We start from the raw sequence: 23,490 nt of genomic DNA on the forward strand, positions 1-23,490 counted from the left end.
TTTGGTCGGCTGATCTCTCCCTCGAGAGTTTAAAAGCTTTTCTACGATTACGCTTTCAAAGAAATAATTACCCTTACAAACGTATCTTACAAGTATGGAGCTGATTATCTGTCAAGTGCCAACTTCCTCAATTGCTTCCTTAGTTCATGCAAACAAGGAAGTTCAAAGTTTTAGAACTCAAATGCATTTGGAATTTTACAAGTAATTCTTCTTAGCAACCCAATCTTCCATCATTAATAATGAACTTTCTGATTTGGTATCAAATACCAGAGGTAGTACATTAGTCTCTCCTTCTGCTGACCACGTAGTTCATGTAGGGTTCATAGAGGCCGAAGTAATAGCTCATAGCAACTATAGCGTGTAGCAACTATAGCGTGTAGCAACTATAGCGTGTAGCAACTATAGCGTGTAGCAACTACAGCGTGCAGCAATTACAGCTTGAAGGGACTAGAGGCTATAGCAAGAAGCAACAATAACATGTAGTTACTGAGAAATGTATCAACAAGAGAGTTTAGCCAATATAGTGTATAGCAACAACATGGAGCAGTTATAGCTTATAATGACTATACTATGTAGCTTCTGTAGCATATAACAACTATAGCATGTATTGTCTATAACATGCAGGAGCTATAGATCGTAATGATTATAACACATGACAACTATAGCATGTATCGTCTATAACATGCAGGAACTATAGATCGTAGTGATTATAACACATAGCAACTATAGCATGTTGCAACTATAGGGTGGGGCAACTATAGTGTGGGGCAACTTGAGTGTGTAGCATTTCTTTACAGTAGCGATTGTAGCATGCAGTAACTTTAGCATGCGTAAACTATAACAATTTCTGGTTATAGCGGATAGCTCGGCGTTGGATTTACTGAGGCTAATTCACATTAGGGTGATCTTTCAATTGATCTTATTTTAGCAACTATGTTGATGAGTGCAATTGACAATAAACAATTCTGAAACATCAGACAATGTTTGACTTATTTTGAAAAGTAATGGCCTCTTCTCTATTCAGTATTTACGCACCTCCTTTGTTGTCAGCAGATATGAGCCTTTTGTGTGCGGCTACGACACTTGATCCATATACAAACAACTCTATAGACATAAAAGGCAGTTTTGGGCTCTTTTTATAAACAGTCACATCACAAGTTTCTGTGTTCTCCGTGTTTCGGCAGAAAGGTTCCTTCGTAAGCAATAGCTGAAATGAATAATTCGGCATTGACAGGTTAATCAATAAAAATTTGAAACTTGGTGTTTAGCAGAAAATGTACTATACAGTTGGCGATGTCTGCGTAACTCGGTAATATAGTCAAACTTTTGTTTCCATGCGAATCACTGGAGAGGTGCTGGCCCCTCCCACCAGTGGGATTTTACTTAGTTTGAAAGCCCGGTGGCTGCAGGTGGGACTAAACTGAAATATCATGTTGCGTCTAAGTGAATGGAGGCACTCATGCCTGACGGCTCAACAGAAATACTCCAGTCACTGAGAATGCTCGTCATTTGCTTCTCATACATCATAAACATGGGGTGTAAGACAGGCTCTATCAAGTGTATCAGCGTCTTCAACTTGGTAAGTTCTAAGCTCTCTTAGAGATCCATTAGCAACTCTGGCCTGTGTCTGCAGCCAGCTGGTATGTCTGAGAGAGAGGTATGGCTGGTAGATATGGCTGGTAGGTAGGTAGTTTCTAGCATACCATAGACCCAAAACTCTTCTAAACTCATGTACACTTATGTTCAAACATAGAAGTACCGAAGTATGTGTAGTGCTTAACATCATAGAGTAAAACTTAGCTAGAACTGTGGATTACACGCTACAGTTAAGAGTATTAGCAACAGACGAGAGTAATCGACAATTGTCATATAACATAAGCAAGAAGCATATGATATTTTAAGCTATAAGCATGAGCTATAAGTGGATGCTATATGCTGTAAGGGTGTGCTCTAGCTATAAGCACATGATATAAGCTATAAGTGTGCTATAAGCAATAAGCAAATGCTATATGCTATTAGTGTGTGCTCTAGCTATATGCTATAATATGATTATAAATGTTTATAAGTGTTATAAACATTTTTATAAGCATATAGCACATGCTATAAGTGTGTTCTATATGCTATAATCAATAAGCACATGCTATAAGCTATAATCAAGCACTATAGGCCAGCTATGGCCAATAGTGCTTGATGGCCAATCATTTGGCCATCCCTGCTATAGGCAATGAGCACAAATAATGAAAAATAATGCTCTTTGCTACTCCCACCAAATACCAATGCAGTAAACTGGCCCATTTTACAAAACAAATATTGACAATCAAATATATCACTGCAGGATGAGAACTCCAATATTTGGTTAGTGCAAACCATATGTTTGCACTCAACTAGTATGCACTTTTATGACCTTTTACATTTTACGAATAGATTTCACTTGTAGCATTGAGCTGAACCCAAGTTTATGAATGCATCAACACCTTGTGCAGACCATTCTTTGCGCACTCCCTGTTGTCGTAGAGCTTCAAAGAAATTTCTCCTGACTCAAAATATAAAATTCAGCAACTTTTTCATATCGATTTAATGTGATTTGTAAATCCCATAAAATGACGACATTGCTAGGAGATAAAATGTATTCTTGTGCGACCTGTCACTAATTAGTTCCGGAAAGTCAGTCTACAGAAAGGTCTGCGCGCATTCGTCGTGCTTGTGTTGACCCATATCAGCTCGAAAAGGAGCGCTTTTGTTGTTCTTGCAGATGCACCAAAATGCATGCATACAAGTCTAATTTAGATGCTTGACTTTAAGTTGGTTTTGGTGAGACGACAGGTAAATATGCAAAAGGGTAAATCATTCTAAAATTGACGCTTCTAGTCTGTGTATATATGTACAGTTGTGAAGTAAGTAATAACATCTAAACTTATAGTTGTGAAGTAAGTAATAAAATCTACACGTACAGTTGTGAAGTAAGTAATAACATCTAAACTTATAGTTGTGAAGTAAGTAATAAAATCTACACGTACAGTTGTGAAGTAAGTAATAACATCTAAACTTATAGTTGTGAAGTAAGTAATAAAATCTACACGTACAGTTGTGAAGTAAGTAATAACATCTACCTATACAGTTTTAGAGTAAGTAATAGCATGTATTAGTAAGTTGGTAGCTGATGGCCGGATACAGAGAGTTACAAAGTCAGTCTTGTTTTCACAGAGTATGAAAGTGGGTGATAGGTTAGTCCGAGTGACAAGTATACAACTACTATTTGTCTCAAGTACATTTGTAAAATATTTAAAAAACCGCTCGCTCAGAAAGTGATCGGTTCAAACATCAGACATAAAACTAACCATATAAGAGGTTTTATTGCAGATCCAACACGACATACTGCATCCAACACGAGACTGTTGATCAGTTAAGTTATACTTTCTATCAAACCTTCACTTACAACCATCTCTACATATGAATTTTCAAACATATAAATTTGTCTCAACATGCAATATATGAAGGCCGACATTTTTTAAACTACGGCTCTGCAAAGAGAAGTGATAAAAGCATGCAAAATTAATACTGAAATATGAAACAATAAATGAATAGGATTCAAATTAATTTAATTGAATTCAACTCATTTGAATTGAATTAATTAACATAATTAATTAAGTCAATTCGAATGAATAGGATTAATTAATTATGTTTAGTGTAAGTTAAGGTAAGTTGTGTCACGCACTTTTATTACTTGACCTTGACCTGCTACCATTTTCCACGGTGAAGTAACAATAGACACTTTGTTTTATGGATTGTTAGTTCATAAATTCAATTTTTACAGGCACTTTAAATTTTCACAAAGGTTTGTGTATGTTAGAAATACCAGTATCCTGGCGGCCAGGTGCGTCCGCTGTAATAACCAGCTGCACAAGTATTCCTGGAAACATGAGCGTGGTTTATTGGTGCAGGTGAGAGAGCGTTAGTCTTTCAAGCCTGATGTTGTGGGTTCAAATCATGCTGAAAATGTCGTTTTACCTAACCATAACTTTGGACAAAGGACGGACACGGCTCTTATTATAGTAAGCTTTTAATATTTTTTTAGGCTCTAGAACAGGTGTAGCAAAGTAAAATATACTTCAGAAAATAAAAATACATCCTCAAACATACATACATCCTACTCCTTGGTTTGCTGGTATATGCGTTTGATATTTATCTCCAACAGTACATGTCATTGTAGCGGTACGGTAGCGTACGATCAAACAAATCTATCATTTTATTGGCGTTTGATTATAACTAAAACATTAGCAGACAAAACTGTCAGCCAAGTTTCATCTCACTCTGCCATAGTTTGACATTAGTTAAATGAATCGGTCTGAAATCTGACACTGGCTGTCCTTTTAAAGATCATCGGTTGCAGTTCACCCCTATACTTTGGACAGAAGCCACATTAAGCTGGCGAGGGTATCATTTTAACTTTAATTTGCCCACACGAGTTTAACGCTTCTGCACAAGCCAGTTAAATCATCACCGCTAGTGATAGATCAGCTGTCATCAACGATGACACAAATGTGTTCGACAGCTCGACATGTTTGTTACATGCTTCAATGATTGGTTTTTTGTAGTTTCCTTCAAAATTTGCACTTTAAAGCAATTTTTCTGACGACACGAAATTTTCTTAAAATGGGTCTTTTTATGACGGATGTTAGAAGCTTAAAAGCATAATTATTTGCGATAAGGTAGCTGAAAATTAACCGTTAACCCGCTCAAGGAATGTGTTGAGTTAGAAATGCCTGAGTCATTCTGCTGACTCAATTTTTTATAAGTTGTGAAATCAGTTCTAACGCCTGGCTACAGACAGCGATGAAATGCATAGATGACTTTTATCGTAAATATTTGCTATTCCTACACATCGACATCGCTTAATAGCTGCATGCATTGATAAATAGATTGACCAATGGAAATTAGCCACATCGTGTGATGTCCAGATGGATTTTCCAATTTTCCATTAGCGTTTACGAAGTCATATCAAATATGGATCGTTGACAAACTGATAACAATGAAGTTTGCACAGCTATGGTCTTTGCCATATTTTTGCTCTCAAAGAACAGACGCCGTGCGTTAATACTGGAAATCAGCCAAGTATAAAAATAATTTGGGTTCGTGGAATGAGTCAAACTAGAAAAGTACTTTGGTTTCCAACATAATCAGTTATCTAAAAATTAATCTGAGAGATTTGGTGAACCAGCCCACATCATACACCAGCTCATATATAAATAGTTGTCTGTGCGAAGCTCTCTAGGCGTTTAAAGATTAATCTCGAATCATATAAGATCGCCTTAAAAATGATTAAAACGGAAACAAAGTAATTTTCAGTAGAAATCAACCATTTCACCTCATTGCCGATGCTTTGGTTTCAATTATACTGATATAGATGTGACACCGTGGTGGCATGTCACATTGACAACGTGGTGGCATGTTACATTGACAACGTGGTGGCTATGTAAATGACACATTTCATCGGTACACTTAGCACTTCTTTCTGCTTGCAGGAAAATTGCTTGTATGAAAGTTGAGTACTTAGAATTATTGACCAATAAGGTTTTGCAAGGAATCCAGGCCTACTTGTTGTGAATGTCTAAATGAGCCAAGGAGAATGCAAATGTTTAGTAGACCAAATCTTGGCATTCATTTATAAAAGTGTAAAACATGGATGGGTTCATACAGTCTGAGTTTTGCAGTAATACTTTGTGTTTTTTTGCCACAAATAGAACTCCGTAACCTTATACCCAAAAATCAGTTTGCTAAGCATTAGCTATGTGTAAGGTCACCCTCATCATTGACTTTTTTGAGATTTTTGAGGGCATTTCTTGAGGTTTTTACTTTACATATAGTGCTACCAGGGACAAAATTCAGCATCATTGAGATATGCTGGTACTACATGTAAGTATACTTTTATGAGCCAAAGCTTTCTGAATAAAAAGTCATGAATGTGCCGGCGCATTTGTTTTGTTTTATTTTATACGTTATGATTGTAAGTTTAGTATTATCTATAGATTTAAATGTGAGAGTTTGTCATTTCTCTAGATACAACGATTAAGATCTAGCAACTAAAAATATACTTGGCACTAAATATCAACTCATTACATTCAACTATCAACATTAACATATCAACTCATTACGCTAACCATTACACTAAGCTGTAATTCCATACAATGGGATTATTGTTCACATAGCTATTCATCTACTTGGATAGCTTATAACATACTGACACTATGTTTGATGCCTGACATTGCGTTTGATGCCTGACATTGCGTTTGACTGCAGTAACTTTTATAAGCATTTAAGCCTGGTTTCCATATGACAGCGCAAAGCGCGCAACAAGGCGCACGACGTCGTGCGTAGGCCAGTTGTGATATGGAAACGTCAACGCACGACGGTCGCGCGACGTGCGTACGCTGATCGCAAGTATCCAACAGAATGGATCCTTGCGATGGGTGCGTGCGATTATGTATCCCACAATACACCGCTAGACCTTTTCAACCTATCCCACAATTCCAGCGAAGGGCTTTGTTCCGAAGAAATCGGTCTCCCGTATGAAAGAGTAAGCCTGATTTTTATATGACACCGTAATTTTGCAACGGAGGTCTGTTTTTCCGAAGAAATATGTCTCTCCTACGAAAAAGGAAAGAAAATATTCACCCTGTCCAAAGCAAGCATAGAGCTTACGCGCGATATGGAAACACTGCCTCGCGGCTCAAGAAATGCATTGCGCATGATCATTGCACTGTCATATGGAAACCAGGCTTTAACGATTAGAAGAAGGCTGGCTTCAGAGAGCTTATGGCTCTTATTATAGTTACTAGCCTAACTTACTAGCTTAAGTTACACAGATTCATTGGGTAAACAGTTTGGCAAATGGCAACTAAATTTAGCAACTCACGCTAATTTTTTTGTGCAAAAAATTGTTTTTCCTTCGTTCAACGCCTGGCATTCACTAGTATATTATGATCAAGATTATAAGATATAATACATATCAAAACTAGGTAGGAGTTTTTACTTAGAAAAGAAGTACTATTCCGCTTTTGGATAGAAAGGTTTTATTTTGTATCAACTACAAGTAAGTCTAGTCAGAAACTGATGTTGCCACTGTAACAATAATTATTTTTACAAACTTGTGAACTTGATATTGTACCGGCAATCGATATAGATCAAAGAAATTTAAAGTTTATTTACATCTTATTTTATTTAGCTTCTGAGTAAAAAAATTTTATTTAGTACGTATAAGTACAGTTAAAACTATTTTTGTCTCCGTAACAATAGTTTTTTTTACAAACTTGTGAACTTGGATTTTTGCCGGCAATCAATATAAATCAAAGTGATTATGTTTTGGTTAACACCTGAACTTCTCTAACTCTCTTTTTACTGCAAATAGTTCTATACATAAGTTTGTGTTTTAATTCAACTTTTAAACACAAATTGGAAGATCTTCATTGTGTTCGATTCATAGAACTACCTTTTCAAATCTACCACTGTCTGTTTTGACCCCTTCTACTCTATTAATGTCTGTCTCTTCCTCTTAGAGTTTGCCATTTTTTGTCTTTAGCTCCTAATGAACACATTAGATTAAGTTAATTCTAAGTAAAAAATGCCTTTTTTAAAAGATTTAAAATAATAAAGGATAAGGCAATATATTTAGGGAACAACAGGTAGAACACAAACATATTTCACAATTACTATCCTTAAACACAGTACATATATGCTCTTCAGTAAGTCAAGACACTTCATACAGAGACCTTCAAGTGTCAATTTTTTGTAACCATGAGAATATTCAAACCACTTCGTGAGAGGAGGCCAAAATGTCCAAGATAAAGCTTACCTATCTTGCACTAGCCACAGCCTAGTAAAAGTTGGGCTACGGTTGGTGGCTGGTACAACTCGATTACGGACCGGACCGCCATACCTTCAGGCGTGTAGCCAAGCATGACACACGCCGAGGACATGTGTCCGTATTCTAAGGTCGTTACACGCATCTCTGCCTGAAGGGCACTGCTCTGTCACTGCCAAGTGTTAGCTGAGGCCTTCATATTCTAATCATCTAGTCATTGGTAATTTGAGCCAAGTCGTTAATCTTCAAATGAGAAAGTTGATTTGGGTCATTATTTCATCTATTATGGACCTGAGAGGAAATCTATGTCACTGACCACGGATTTGTCACCTTTCAAATGCCTCAAGCAATATCTTATTCAGAATACCATTTTCTAAGCGCATGAGAAGAGCCCTAGCTGAATTTTATCGGCTTAAAGCGAGTGTGTTCGTGATTTCATTGAAGATACTCTGCTTTAAGCCTATATAGGTCGAAGCCTACATAGGTCGAAGCCTACATAGGTCGAAGCCTATATCAGGCTTATATAGGTTATTATTGCTATTATTAAGAAGATGCAGATGTTGTTTTTAAATTTTTGTCAAAGAAGAACTGCCAAACGAAATGCTTGTAGATTGTACCTGCATCTGAAGACCTGCATCTTTTTGCTAGCTTATGTTCAAGTTCTCAGACCTAAATCAGCAGCTGATTCTCAGACCTGAAATCAGGCCTACATAGGCCTGATTTCAGGTCAAAGATATTTTATGTAAGGGGAGGTATTTCCTTGAAAGTGTTGTTTACAGTCACAGTCAGTCTGTGGATTTCAGTTAATAGCTGCGCTGACAGCAAGTATTTGTATAAATAGTAAGCTACTGCTTGCACTTTATGCAGTTTTTAGCCTTATGTTTAGTTATTTATTTTTCAAGTTAAATTTAATTTTAGTATAGAAGACTGCTATAAGTGGTAATAATAGCAACTCCGACAGGCAGTAGTAAATAAAAACCAGACATCAATTGTAGCAGATCATGTCTTCAAAGATTACTGCTTTTGATCATAGTTCGATTTTATGGAAGAAGTTTGGAAAATAGACATCGTAGCAAAGGTTTTTGGAAAACTCAGATCTTTGTAATTTTGTTAATCTTTCTACATCAAAGATTACTATGAAGGTACTATCTTTGGTGCTTATATGTAAAAATACAGTAAATATCTTTGGTACTTCAGGCAAACCTTTAAGGTCATCTTCAGTAGCTCTATCAGCCTCTATGATAGATCTATGTTCAATAGACCTATCATAGATTTATGTTCAATAGATTTATGAGAGAAGTGTTGTGAAGATCTAGCTAATTAACACTCTTCAGTTCTGGTAATCCTATAACAGGTCTCTAAGCTGCTAAGAAAATGTGTTTGGGTAAGGAAGAAAACAACTTAATAAAATCATACAGTGCGTTGTTGGCGCTCATTGAACCATTTTTTGTTCAAAGTTCGACTGGCAGCTGCAACTTCAGCAGAATGTTTTACATACTGCAAGATCATGTATCCAATGTAAGTTTATCTGAGATCTATATGTCTTTATATCTTTTCCTCGCTAATTGAAACCTTGAACATGAGCTAGCAAGAAGATGCAGGTCAATATACAATCTACAAGCATTTCATTTAGCAGTTCTTTTTTGGCAAAAATATAAAAACAACATCTGCATCTTCTTATTTAGCGAAACAACAGAGACATTCAGCAGAACATACCAATCCAGCCCTTGTTACTCTGATACTAAATTAAGTTTAGCCTTAGTTCTACATGTAAATTCATTAGCCAATCAATTGCTGTCATTAATTTTTACACTTCCTCTCATGTATGGTGGTTAAGACTGACCAAAAGAATTGAAAACGATCCAAAGTTGAAATAGGTGAATGTCTTGTAGGTAAAGTTTTTTATGTAATACCCTAGGACACTTATGTATTCGCCTCATCTAACTTTCGTGTTTTCGCGGAGTCATCCTCTCGCGAAAATTTCATGTGCGAAACTAAACTATCATAACGAATGAGCGAAAACGCGGAATTAAATAGTTTTGTTCATTGATAGTCCAAGAAACAAATGGCAGCAAGCAATCAAATTGCATTATCGATCTCGGCCACACAATTCTACCTGCGGTTTACAATTACAAACTAGTCCCAATTTGAAAAATATTTTCTTACCGGTGAATCGAAGCTAAGGAATCTAATTATGTTTGTTCCGCTGCATTTATTTTTACATCACTATATTTTCGCACACATCAGAGCTGCGAAATTAAGTTGCAGTGAAATTTTATTCTGTATGCTACTCACGAAACTAAGTTCTAGCGAAATATAAGTGTCCTAGGGTACTCCGCATCTTGGGTTTGTAGAACAGTTGATTGTCTACCATGTTAAGCTTCATGTTTAATGTCTGCCTATAAATTAGCATCATACGCAGTCTGTGAGATGGATAGCCGATAAGGCCTTGGAAGTCTTTACTATTGTCAGGAAGCTGCAGTGCAATAGATTGTAATCTCTGAGACTTGTAGTAAACTTTGCTACATTATCCAGCCTTCCCTACAACACCACCCAGCCTTCCCTACAACACCACCTAGCCGTCCCTATACATCTCACCCAGCCTGCCATGTGTGGTCATCCAGCCTCCCACAAGGCTGATATGGCCTAGATTAAGTCTGCAACTTTAACTTTAGTGATAATGATCTCTTTTATTTTAGTTCCCGACCGACCGCAGAATTAGTGACATTCAGATTCCATCAGCATCTTTATCCCTTAAACAAGTTATTCATTAACTAATTCGGCAAAAAACCAGCCATGCAGGTCACAGTAGATGTATTCTCATATCATCATATGTCATTTAGTCAGCCATACATTCTCATTGGTTATTCACTGCAAACATCTGCTGCAGAGAAATGCGTTATACTACAACTATTTGACAGTTTGAGGAGAGCTTGTCTTATAGTTGTTGTTTTAAAAATGTGGCATAATTATTAAGGAACCTTTGGCTTTAGCTAGATATTAGATAGTTATTATATAGATATTAGATAGACATTAGATAGATATTAGATGGATATTAGATAAATATTAGATAAATATTAGATACATATTAGATAGATATTAGATGAATATTAAATAGATACTAGATAAATATTAGATATATATTAGATAGATATTAGATAGATAGTCTATAGATATTAGATAGATATTATATAGATATTAGATAGATATTAGATGGATATTAGATGGATATTAGATGGATATTAGATGGATATTAGATGGATATTAGATAGATATTAGATGGATATTAGATAGATATTAGATGGATGTTAGATAGATATTAGATAGATATTAGATGGATATTAGACATGGAGCTGATTATTTGTCAAGAGCCAACTTCCTTAATTGCTTCCTTAAATCATGCAAACAAGAAAGTTCAGTTTCAGAACTACAGCATTTGGAATTTTACAAGCAGTCCTTAGCAACCTAATCTTCCATCATTAATAATGAACTTTCTGATTTGGTATCAAATACCAGAGGTAGTACATTAGTCTCTCCTTCTGACCACGGAGTTCATGTAGGGTTCATAGAGGCCGAAGTAAGAGATAGCTTCTTAAAAAGTTGCTTTGTAGAAAATTCTCAAACTTGTCTCCATCTACTAAATGATAATTTTGGACTCTAACAATCAGTGACCTTGTAAAAGTCGGACATCTGTTTTACCATATTGTGACACCATCTCCTGTCGATTCATGACAGATGTAGCTCGGTTTACTCGATCTTACGTTCATTCTGAATCACATTTCCTGGAAGCTCGAATATAAAAGCGAGCGTCGTGTTGCAACAGAATCTAGAGATTGCAAATAAATTCGATATTCCTATTCATGGCTTTGAATGCGATCTGTATCTTAAGCTACATTTAACCATGAGCTCATTTTCGGATATTTATCATAAGCTTTCAGTATTTCCTCATTTGGCCCGTATCACTTGATGACATCTATATTTGCAATGAATCAAAACCGTCTGCGATGTAACGAATCAGCTGTCAGCTAGCCCGCTGCTTGAGCCAACAAGCCAGCCGTCATGCCAGTGAGCCAGCTATTTTGTAAGGCTGGATGTTATTATTAGCTACCAGCATAAATTTCATCCAAATAGATTTATTTACAAGCTGGGATGTTGGCCTAGATATGAGTAGATGATGGTAGTGTTGAGGCATAAGAAGCTAAGAAGTGCTAGTTTGGAGAACTTGCTAGGGATGAACTTATACATAACTTCAGTAGTTTATGGGAAAGTATCAGTATGTTTCTAGATTAAAATTGACAAAACTTGATCGCGGTTAAAACGCTCAGACTCAAACAAAAGTGTGATTATGACATCTATAGTTGCACTTCGGCGAAGAGGCCAACAGAATAGAGACGTTTAACGCTGCAACTTGAACGCAACAACCGATATCAATAACAAGAGAGACAGGCAGCCACGCAACTAGTTATGTCAACCCGCGGTCAAGTTCTGTCAATTTTAATTTTGAAACATCCTGGCAGTCAGATCACTTCAAGCATAAAAAAACAATCACTAATAACAAAAAATACCTCTAATTTAATTAATTAATTAATACCGATTTAATAACGTCTGCTAAAATTCTGTGTAAGTTCATTTTTAATGATGATGCTGAAGGAGATATTATAACCCAATCATCTACAATGTTAAACATATTTATACAAAAGAACCCATTTATACCTACAATCACTGCGTCTCCACGTTTCAAATAGGTTCGGAGTTGCCTTACTACAAATCATAGAAATGGTAAAAGTCAAACGCATCTGACACCTTTTGCGTCGCTAAATTTGTGCGAAGGCACTCACAGTGAGACTACTATTCAACATCCTAAAAGTTCTCACCGCTGATGGACTCGACTCAAAACATAAAAATACATCGTGAATATTTGAAAGATCCATAGAGCAACTTTAAATTGTTGAAATAGTAGGGTGCGGATTCATCGACAGCAGGCAACTCCTAACCCATTCAAAGCATATAAACGCAGTTATCAAAATGACATGATGATCTATTTAGAGGTTCAACTGTATATCAGCCACAGACACATCTATAAATCAGCTATAAAGACTTGTAGCATGTCATATAACTGCTCAAAAATGCTTCAGATGATGGTGAAACACTCTTTTGTACACATTTTTATGATGTGAGGCACTCAGAAGTGCTTTCAGCTTTCTTAAGCCTGGTTCCCATATACCTCGCAAAGCACCGGCAACAGCACCCGAGGCTATTAGCGGTGAATTGGGAACCTACGCGCCCGGTACCGCCGAAGACTGCCAGTAGTTGCCGGTGGCAACGCAGTAGTTTAGCGCTGTTCAAATTTTGCAAAAGGCCGCAGGCACAACCTTCCTAAAATGCACTGTACAGGTGGAGGTCACCATTATAGAAACGGCATGGCGAAGGAAAATTTTATTTGATTACGCGATTATGTTTAGCGATGCAGCTTTATATGTGAACAGATGCCGCCGCCTAGCATCGCAAGCGTTTTGCTGCACAAGTTACCGCCGGAGTCTTGCAATCGATATGGGAACTAAGCTTTATGCGTCTTTCAAATCTCCAACCGGCAACAATTGCTCTACTATAATATTTTTTGATTGGCTGAAATCAAAAATTCATTTATCAGTTTATGCAATGTATTTGTAGGATCAGTTGAAAATGCCTGAGAGTTAGTCGTGGCAACTTGTTCTAAAAATAGAATACCAACTGATGGTATGCGATATAAAGTAGTTTTCAGGTGGCCATTACTAAAGATGAGATTATGCAAAACTTTAGTAGATTTTATCAGAAAGTATCGGTATTTTTTTATCATTTGCGATTGTTTTTGATGTTGGAAGTGGTCTGACTGTCAGGACGTTTCAAGACTAAAATCGACAAAAGTTGATTGCGGTTGAAACGATCAGAAGAAAAATACATGCAAAATGATTTCATTATAGTTGCTATCGTTGTTATAGTTGCATTGGTCGTTGTGTTCAGGTTGCAGCGTTACGAGTCTTTATTCTTTTGGTCTCTTGGCAACTATAGACGCCATAACCGCACTTCTGCTTGATCTGAGCATTTTAACCTCGATCAAGTTTTGCCAATTTCCATCTTGAAACATACTGGCATTCAAATCACCTCAAACAACAAAAACATTCATAAATGATAGAAAAATACTTTTCGATAAAACCTATTAAAATTTAGTGTAAGTTTTTCTTTAACAGCCAAACTCTACTTATAGAATCTAAATGTAATCGTATAGAGGCTATGAGTTAATCTTGCTGTTTCCCCTCTTTGATAATCTGAGATTCCGCATTTGCATAAAAAATGGGTCTTGTAAAAGATTCTACAAACATTCAAGTCTCGAATGGTAACTGAGAAAAGGATTTGTTGCGGCTCATCATAGTTCTATTGTTTATTTTATATTTGAATTTTTCGTTAGCAAAGACATAATATGTCAAGATTATAAGCTGGTTATAATATATTATAATCATCTTTATGCATTAATATATCAAGATTATAAGATATAATAAATGTCAAGACTAGGCAGGATTTTTTACTTAGAAAAGGATATTGTTTAGCTTCTGAGTAAAAATTCTCTATTTAGTATAGTTAGAAACTATGGTTGTCTCCGTAACAATAGTTCTTTTTACAAACTTGTGAACATGGATTTTTACCGGCAACCGATATTAATCAAAGTGATTATGGTTTGGTTAACACCTGAACTTCTCTAGTTCTCTTTTTACTGCAAATTAGTTTTACACACAAGTTTGTCTTTTAATTTAACTTTTAAACACAACTTAGGAGTCTGGCAGTATATTCGGTTCATAGAAGTTTCTTTTTAAGACTGACGCTGTCTGTCTTTACCTCCTCAAGACCCTATCTGAGTATCATGTTTTGTGAAATGTAGGTGATCATGGTCCTCCCCCACTTTCTATGACCATGACTTTTTTTGGCAGGTTTCAACACTGGTTTGCCATCGCCTTGTGTTGGGTGTTTTTATTGAGACACCATCTTTAGCAAGCTGCCTCGTGTCTACCACTGTCTATTTCTCATTCCTTAAGTCAGCCAATGGTTGTCTCTTCCTCCTTGAGCCACTAATATCTGTAGTAACCTTTTTTAAGTTTACCATTATTTGTTTATATCTCCTCAAGTCTACAATTATCTGTTATCTGTCTCTACCGCCTCAGGTTTGCTAATGTTTTTCTCTACCAATTTAAGTTACCATTGTCTATGTACTTGTAGATATGGTCATTCATACAGCTGTTTCTTGGCACCCTCATTCTTGGCGTCTATGGCCAGTTCACGGAGCTTACCCAGTCAATGCGAGCGATTGCTATGCCTGTCCTACTGATCGGCCTCGGGTTCCTCACATTCATAGTTGGTGTACGGGGCTGCATAGGAGACATAAAAAAGAGCAAAAGTGCTCTCGCTGTGGTAAGTCAATATATGGCACAATGAGCTAGTGATTTCAATATTTTCCTATAATTTGTCAGCTCTATTTGTGACTAGAATTGGATAAAACTAGCGGGTTCAATGGAGCACGTCACTCTCGACAAAAAATAGGTAAAGTTGTATAACCTAACCTGTTTAAAATAAACTGGCTTGAGGCATTTGCTGAGAGCCACTTGTCAACAGCTGTCATAAAAATTGGTTTATTTACTTGAGAGTTTTAAAAGATGCAATACCGGTACCTCATAATATGTGCGGCTATCTTTTTAATGAATGTTATGTCAATTCTCATACCTTGGTCAAACATCTATACTCTAGTTAAAGTGTCTTGCATACATATGCATACATACAATACATACAATAAATACATATGTCTATGTCTATTTGTAGTTTGTCATATTTTATACACTCGCCTATGGAGCAGGATTTGCTTGTATGGTCTTGTCGAAGCCAGCCAAAGGACAGGTATGTTGATTAGTTTAGATGAGGAACTCGGATATGTCGGAAGGAAGGGGTAAATGGTAAAAGCTGATACACATAAGTGCAAAGGAATAGTGATATCTAAAACTGCTTGCATTAGAGTTTCTCATAGTTAAAATATAAACAACTCGACCATGTATTCAAATGAACACTCGCAATAGTCATCTAAAATTTGTAAGCTTTTGTAAAGAATGTAACAAAACTTGAAGTTCAGCAGATGTCAGTGCAACTCGAAGTGTCAACAGAGACTGCTAATGATTCAGGGTTGCAGTGCAGGTCTCAGGTTTGTTTGAAATAATTAAACTTATAACCACGCATTTATAAATATTCAGTAACTTGAGAGGGGGTTATCAGATAGCTGCCACATAGCATCGTCTTTACACCCTCAAGTTTGACCCGCTAACCTAGGCTCCTGTAGCTTGTCATATTTTATTGAAGGTGGCTCGTGCAACCCGTCATGTTTCATAAAACACAAGCCAATAATTTTCTTAGTTTCTTATTTTCTTTATTTTCTTTTTTCTCAGTAGGCTGTTGCGCAATATTATTAAAAAAAACCTGAAAGCATTGAGACGGACAGCATTAGGTCTGGTTAACTTAAACTACCTGCAATGTTTCCAAGGTGCAGGTTTGGAGTTGTGCGCACATTGAGTTACCATGCGATAAGTGTTTCAATGGACATTTCACATGTTGCGGATCAACGCAGGCTCTTTGTTGAAAAAGATCAGGAACTTTACACCACGAGTCAATTATTAGTGACGCAGTCTTGTCACGCTTAGCAGCATCTAGAACATTAGAACCTTTGAAATAAAACTGACTGAAGTGGAAAAGTTTTTAAAATGGAATAACTTGTCAGGCATTTTTTGCGCATCATTCGCAAGTACCGTTTCCATCCTTTGCAATCATGAAACATTTAATAAAGATTGGCAAGTAACAAAACTCGCTTGGCTTGTGGGTTTTTTGTGGTTTCCATCCTGCGGATGACTTGTGGATTGACACGATTTTGCAGATTATCCGTGTCATCGAAACACAGTGCATGTTTGTTCAATTAAATTGCAACAAAATTAACATTGACATTTACAAGTAACTACCAGGTTTGCTTTCAGAAACGTGTGGGCATGTGCGATGGTTCAATATATAGGATAATCAATCGCTTTATGTGTTTTTAGTTTGAGCCAAAAACTTAAACATGAAAATGTGCAATGGTATTATATGATGTATTATGTAGTGATATGCATTATAATGTACCAAGCACCATACAGCTATTGTATCACCCTGTATACACCCTCATAGTGTCATATACTGTATCATGCACTATATCGCAAGCCATCTCATGCTCTGATATGCTTTGCAATCTAATATTTACTATACTATTATAGACATAGGACCTATAATTGTATAATATTGTAATACAAGGACCTGAACTATGCATATATGGATCGAAAGCTTTAGCTCATATTGATTGTATTGTTTAGCTAAACTGCCTTCAAGAAGTCTAATTCATTACTTGATGAAATATTTATTATTTGGTAGCTCAGACAGCTGCCTTTTCACAAACCTTAAATACAAAAACTTTAAGAAAATTTTAAGGTAATACTGCATATTAAAGTCCCAAGTAATACTTAGAAAGCAATCGCTCATGAATACCTAGTCATAGCCTGAGATAACCTTAGATTGATAAGTCTACCTCCAAGTAATAGTTACCATAGAACGATAGAGCTACTTCCGTGCTATAGAGTTACCTTAAAACAATAGAGCTACTTCAATGTCATAAAGCTACTTTACAACAATAGAGCTACTTCAATGTTATAGAGTCAACTTAAAACAATAGAGCTACTTCAATAATATAAAGGTGCCTTACAATAATAGAGCTATGTTAAAATAATAGAGTTAATCTATCATGGTAAAACTCCTTGAAGCGATAAAATTTCCTCTACTCTAAAGCGTGTTCTGCAACGAGTTGAATAATATATAGTATGTTATCTTCTTTCAGCTATATACCCAAGTGAAGGATGAACTCAAAGGAATGATAAATACTTGTGCCACTCAGATGGACAGTATGACATCAGAGAGTGAAGCATCCCTTATTTGTGATGAACTACAATACCTTCAAAGTTATGTAAGTTATAAACCCTGACTATTTCAATAGATTGTTAAATTGATCATCCGAAGTACTCATCTAGTTTGTCCTTACAGCCATACTTACGCGTAAGTTACATACGCGAATGTAACTCATGAAAATTCTACTCAATGCAAAACTTTTCATTGTGATCGCAAAGGTTGTATTACATACCCTCTGTCGAACAGAGGAATTAATGCTATTTAGTGTCACATTGTTACAAGCAGAGAGTTACAATGTCTATGTATTATGATGCCATGAAAGCAAACACAACGTTCAGACGTTTAACTATTATTGATGATGGTAGAGAAGTCAACTGTAGAACCGTATCAAATAGTTTTAAGGTCTACCATAACACGTCATGTCTTTAGGTCCACTTAAACCAACTATAACTTAAGGTCTCTACCTACACTCACCATCTCTAGAGGTCTGATTACATCTTAAAGTTTATTTATATCAAACATAATAAAAGTATTGCTTCGGCTAACCGTGAAAAGCTCCAATGGATAACAAGACCACATTTCTCTAATTAGAATTGCTTAAAAACTAATCTATGTTATTTTAATAATACAATGGACCTCCGGTTATGGCATCCCTGTCTTTTTGTTTTACGGTGTGGAACACATGGTTTTTCCGACTCCTCGTTACAGAATTTTCCCACCATATGAGACCAACATTTCTCTCAAAAATTCAAATTTTAACAGCTTCACTCGGTCTTTCTCTTGAATTAGTTTGAAGAAATGTTTTAATAAGGTCGGCTAAAAGTTATAGTGAAAGTAAGGCAAACAATGTCAAGTCGGAGACAAGTAATAAAAAATTAAGACGATGGCAAAATTAAAGTCAAGTTTTAGTAAAGTATTAGAACTTAGCTTTGAGTGTGTGTATGTGCGTGTATGTGCGTGTATGTGCGTGGGTGTGTGTGTGTGTGCGTGCGTGTATGTGCGTGGGTGTGTGTGTGTGTGTGTGTGCGTGTATGTGCGTGGGTGTGTGTGTATGTGCGTGTGTGTGTGCGTGCGTGCGTGCGTGCGTGCGTGCGTCCGTGCTTGAGTGTGTGTGTGTTTAATAAACTAAATTCATTTAAAGTAAATTCAACGTTTATGTTATGTTACGTAGCGTCACAAAAGTCTAGTGAACCTGACGCATTGCTGTCCAAGTTTTTCTAACACCAAAGTTGGCCACTACGTTTGTCTCGAAGGTGAGAACTCCGTACAGTACTGCACATAGTAATGTTGCATTTTATTGCAGATCCTAACCACTGAAGAGGTAACCGTAACTACTATGGTTACTATACTATTTTGTTACTAGTTTTTAGATGTACAGCACGTATATAAAATTTTAATGTTTTTATCATTAGATAATTACTATAGGTTCTTATACCTCTCCATACCGCATTCTCGTCTTATGATCACAACACCTGAACGAATTAATGTCATATGGCGGAGTTCCACTGTTTTGTAAACCTCATTCAGCAATTTTTTTATGAGGTGAATAATTTATACATTTAGATGCAGTGCTGTGGCAGTGAGAGCTATAAAGACTGGTACCAACAACTATCAGCCAATTCAAGTCTACCGCAATCCTGTTGTGTACAAGAACAAGGAAAATGTAACATGTCTTTCTATGACACCAATTCTACTCTATCAGACCTTGTATATACAAACGGTTGTGCGAGAAAAACTGTATACATGATAGAAAAATATTCCTGGTGGATCTTCCAGACTAACTGTGCTGGTCTACTGTCACAGGTGAGGATTTTAATTATTGATAGATAGGCAGTCGTGTCTGCCAACTGTGGTGAAGCAAAAATGTTGCTTAAACCACATTTTAAAGTGCATTTGAATATGAAGAAGACACAAATGTATTGCGAGTGAGAGAGAGAAAGAGAGAGAGAGAGAGAGAGAGAGAGAGAGAGAGAGAGAGAGAGGGTGAGTGAGTGAGTGAGTGAGTGAGTGAGTGAGTGAGTGAGTGAGTGAGTGAGTGAGTGAGTGAGTGAAAAAGTGAGAGAGAGAAAGAGAGGAAGAGAGAAAGAGAGAAAGAGAGAAAGGGAGAGAGAGAGAGAGAGAGAGAGAGAGAGAGAGAGAGAGAGAGAGAGAGAGAGAGAGAGAGAGTGAGAGAGAGAAAGAGAGAAAGAGAGAGAGAGAGAGAGAGAGAGAGAGAGTGAGTGAGTGAGTGAGTGAGTGAGTGAGTGAGTGAGTGAAAAAGTGAGAGAGAAAGAGAGGAGGAGAGAAAGAGAGAAAGAGAGAAAGGGAGAGAGAGAGAGAGAGAGAGAGAGAGAGAGAGAGAGAGAGAGAGAGAGAGAGAGAGAGAGAGAGAGAGAGTGAGAGAAAGTGAGAGTGAGAGAAAGTGAGAGTGAGAGAAAGTGAGAGAGAGAGAGTGAGAGAGTGAGAAAAGGCGACTGAGAAAATAGAGAAAGGTTTAGAGAGACAAATAGAAAAAAGGTAAGAAAATGAAGTATGAGGTAGGGGTGATGGCGTCGAGAGGGAGGATCAAGAAGTGGTTTGGTAGTAAGGAGATACGGAGAAAGAGAATCTACTTCTATTTGAAACCATATTACCTTTTCATGGTCATTTAGATATTTAAGAAGTTTTTTACTTCTTTAAAACCTTTTGTGAGAAGTATTCTCGTTATATTGACAGAATTTTATGGTTCACAATATTTTCTTTGCACTTGAGAATTTCATGGTTCAATAAAACCTTCCTATTGCGCTAAACTTAAACTATGAATAATAACAAGCCCATCCTAATATATCTTCTCATCAAATACACATTATACGCAACCAGTTTCTTTCTACGCAAATCTAGTATGAAAATATGTGCGTGCGTATTTAACGCAAGTCATTGTTCTATTGTTCGCAACATAAGCGTTATTTCATGTCACACATATTCACCTGGATAGAGTTATATGACAGTTATTGTCCACTAGGTGAAAGACTGAAACTTGTCAGAAATAGTTGACCTGATGAAAAATGGGAGTTTTTGAACATGTGCCAACTGACCAATGTCTGGTGACATAACTGACTCAAGCAACATGGCATGAATATGCTATATGATAGCCTCTCGTGTTTCCACTTTAAACCTTAAAGATGAGCGTACACAAAATTATAGTAAATTTTATCCAAATGTATCGATATTTTCCTGTTGTTATGTTGTAATATCTTCAACTCTCTTGTCGAGTTGATGATCAACTTGCACCAAATTATGCACCAAATAGATTTTATCAAAAGTATCATTATTTTTCTATCATTTGCGCATGTTTCTGATGTTTGAGGTAATCTGAATGTCAGGATGTTTTAAGATTAAAATCGACGAAACTTGATCGCGGTTAAAATGCTCAGATCATTCCAAATTTGATTATGGTGTCTATAGTTCCAAAGAGATTGACAGAATAGAGACGCGTAATAACAGGCCTATCGCTTGAACACAATAGACGATATCAACTATAGCAACGATGGCAACTAGTGACGCAATTTCGCACAAATTTTTTCTGAGCGTTTCAACCGCAATCAAGTTTCGTTGATTTTGCTCTGGAAACATCCTGGCTGTCAGATCACTTCAAACATCAAAAACAATCTCAAATGATAGAAAAATACTAATATTTTTGATAAAAACTATAAAAATTTGGTGCAAGTTAATCTTGAACTCGGCAAGCAAAGTATTGCTGTAATCGACTTGCGTACAGCTTCATGGAGTGAAAGTAGATTTAAAAACTCATGATTAATGTGCGTCATAAAAAGGTTAAGTATTAAATGCGTATGAATCTATGTTTAGATCAAAGAGACAAGAAGTGATAAAATGTCATATATCACTATTCAATCAAACATTTGTCTTGTTCCTGCATTTATTTCTGTAGTTTTTTGTCTTATATAAACCATTCGGTACACTTGCACTCATCTCGAAGTCACGCTTTATCAATTGGAAAGAAAGAGAGCCAAAAATACCGATAGTAATACTTTACTCAATACGCTTTCAATAGTTTTTATACTACCAGTTAACCTCTCCTCTGTAAGCAGGTACAACCTTTAAAGAGGTGAACAGACAACTTCTCAATATTTTCATGCTCATCATTCCTTACTCTGTTGTAGTCGGTGTGCGTACTACTTTTGCTCGTGGTTCTACGTCCTGATTGGTTCACTATCAGAGGTCGAAATCAACTCATCGCTACGTCTGAACCCGATGAGAAAATACACGTACGAGAAGTCGAGCTTACAGATCTTTTATAACTTCAGCAGATTGGTGGCCAAAGAGTAACAAGCAATGCACAAGTACTGCAAGACAGCGCTGTTCGATATGACACTAACAAAATGCAACACATGCATTTACTATGCAAGTTTTACAGGCATGTTATATGTGCAACTCGGTAAAACAAGGCAAAGTTGTTATGGCGCAAGCATATGTGCAGAGGATGACAGTAGAAAATCAATGCAAACCACGGAATGTTACATTTCATTCTGAGTTAAAATTTGTTATAATGAAATGGCTTGCTAGAATAACGGTTGATGTTTTATCAAACATAAAATTCCGCTAATGACTGTGGTGATTTGACAGTTTTAAGTGCCTAGGCTTAAAATAATTTGGAGTGAATCAAAAGTTAACTTCTTTCATTCAAACCTAAAGATGGTTTCATCCTCAGCAATATTGCTTGTTGAACAGCTCTGCTTGACTCCATTTTTTTTTGTTTTTCTGTTTTATTGATAAGTTGTGCCACCATCTGGCTCAAGAGACACGTTCACCTAGCAACACTTGAATTTGATTTCATTCGCTTAACATCTAGCCTTTGTATGGCCATCAGAGCTCTCTGGGTGTTGAGATTTGACCAGTGAGCTGTTGTCGGTCTGTCAGTGAATTTCAACCGGACATCGCAGAAGGATACCCAACAATGAACTGAGGATGCAGAGCGAGAAATCATTGCAACATATATATATATATATATATATATATATATATATATATATATATATATATATATATATATATATATATATATATATAGACAGGATCTCCTGTAGTTGTAAGGAATATATAACAGGCTTTGCTTGAGACTTTGCCAAAACAATGCATATTTTATATAAAAGCCACAAGACAATTTTTACCATTATTTATATATTTTTACCAAGAGCATTATGTATATATGTATATGTATAAATTTTTATGTTTTTTTATTTTAGATCAAGTAGACACGCAATCTGTTTTGTACATAATTCATCATTCTAGAGTGTAAACAGATTAATGTCATAACTTTGCCAAAAGCCAGTTTATTGCCTGTCACAAATTGATCATCTCTTCAAATACTGGAATAAATAATATTTTTAAACTATTTAATCTGCTTCCAGATTTTCGAACAGTACTTTTTGCTGAATTTTAATAGAACAAACAAAAAAACCATACACACTTGTCATACATATTGCCTTAACATTTGCTTTTATTGTCTGCTGTTATCAGTGCATTGTCAAGCTAGTCAATTGGCAGCATATCTGCCAGACAGAAAGTCCTGCCAGACTACCATTCTAATGTCGCTTTTTCTGTTTTGAGTTCACATCTAAGTTGTCTATTAGGCCAAGCCCACTCCGCTATGTTAATCCATA

The 23,490-nt window shown here is 36.4% G+C and overlaps 1 protein-coding gene across 1 annotated transcript; it reads left to right on the plus strand.

Annotated features, from left to right (window-relative positions):
• Positions 1-1,454: 1,454 nt before the first annotated feature.
• LOC137391317 (tetraspanin-36-like) lies at positions 1,455-23,222 on the plus strand. Its single transcript, XM_068077747.1, has 6 exons — positions 1,455-1,579; positions 15,107-15,298; positions 15,704-15,778; positions 17,784-17,909; positions 19,415-19,654; positions 21,991-23,222. Exons 1-6 carry the CDS (start codon positions 1,460-1,462, stop codon positions 22,126-22,128), a joined length of 891 nt encoding a protein of 296 aa, XP_067933848.1. The 5' UTR covers positions 1,455-1,459; the 3' UTR covers positions 22,129-23,222.
• The last annotated feature ends 268 nt before the right edge of the window (positions 23,223-23,490 follow it).

This window comes from Watersipora subatra, chromosome 3 (genome assembly GCF_963576615.1).
Source record: "Watersipora subatra chromosome 3, tzWatSuba1.1, whole genome shotgun sequence".
In the NCBI taxonomy this organism is placed as follows: Eukaryota; Metazoa; Bryozoa; class Gymnolaemata; order Cheilostomatida; family Watersiporidae; genus Watersipora; species Watersipora subatra.

Excerpts from the sequence above, each read along its gene's own strand:
- LOC137391317 (XM_068077747.1), top strand. The coding sequence starts at position 1,460 with ATGCCTGACGGCTCAACAGAAATACTCCAGTCACTGAGAATGCTCGTC. Across the intron at positions 17,910-19,414 it reads TACAATACCTTCAAAGTTAT|ATGCAGTGCTGTGGCAGTGA; the intron begins GTAAGTTATAAA and ends TTATACATTTAG. Across the intron at positions 19,655-21,990 it reads GTGCTGGTCTACTGTCACAG|TCGGTGTGCGTACTACTTTT; the intron begins GTGAGGATTTTA and ends ACTCTGTTGTAG.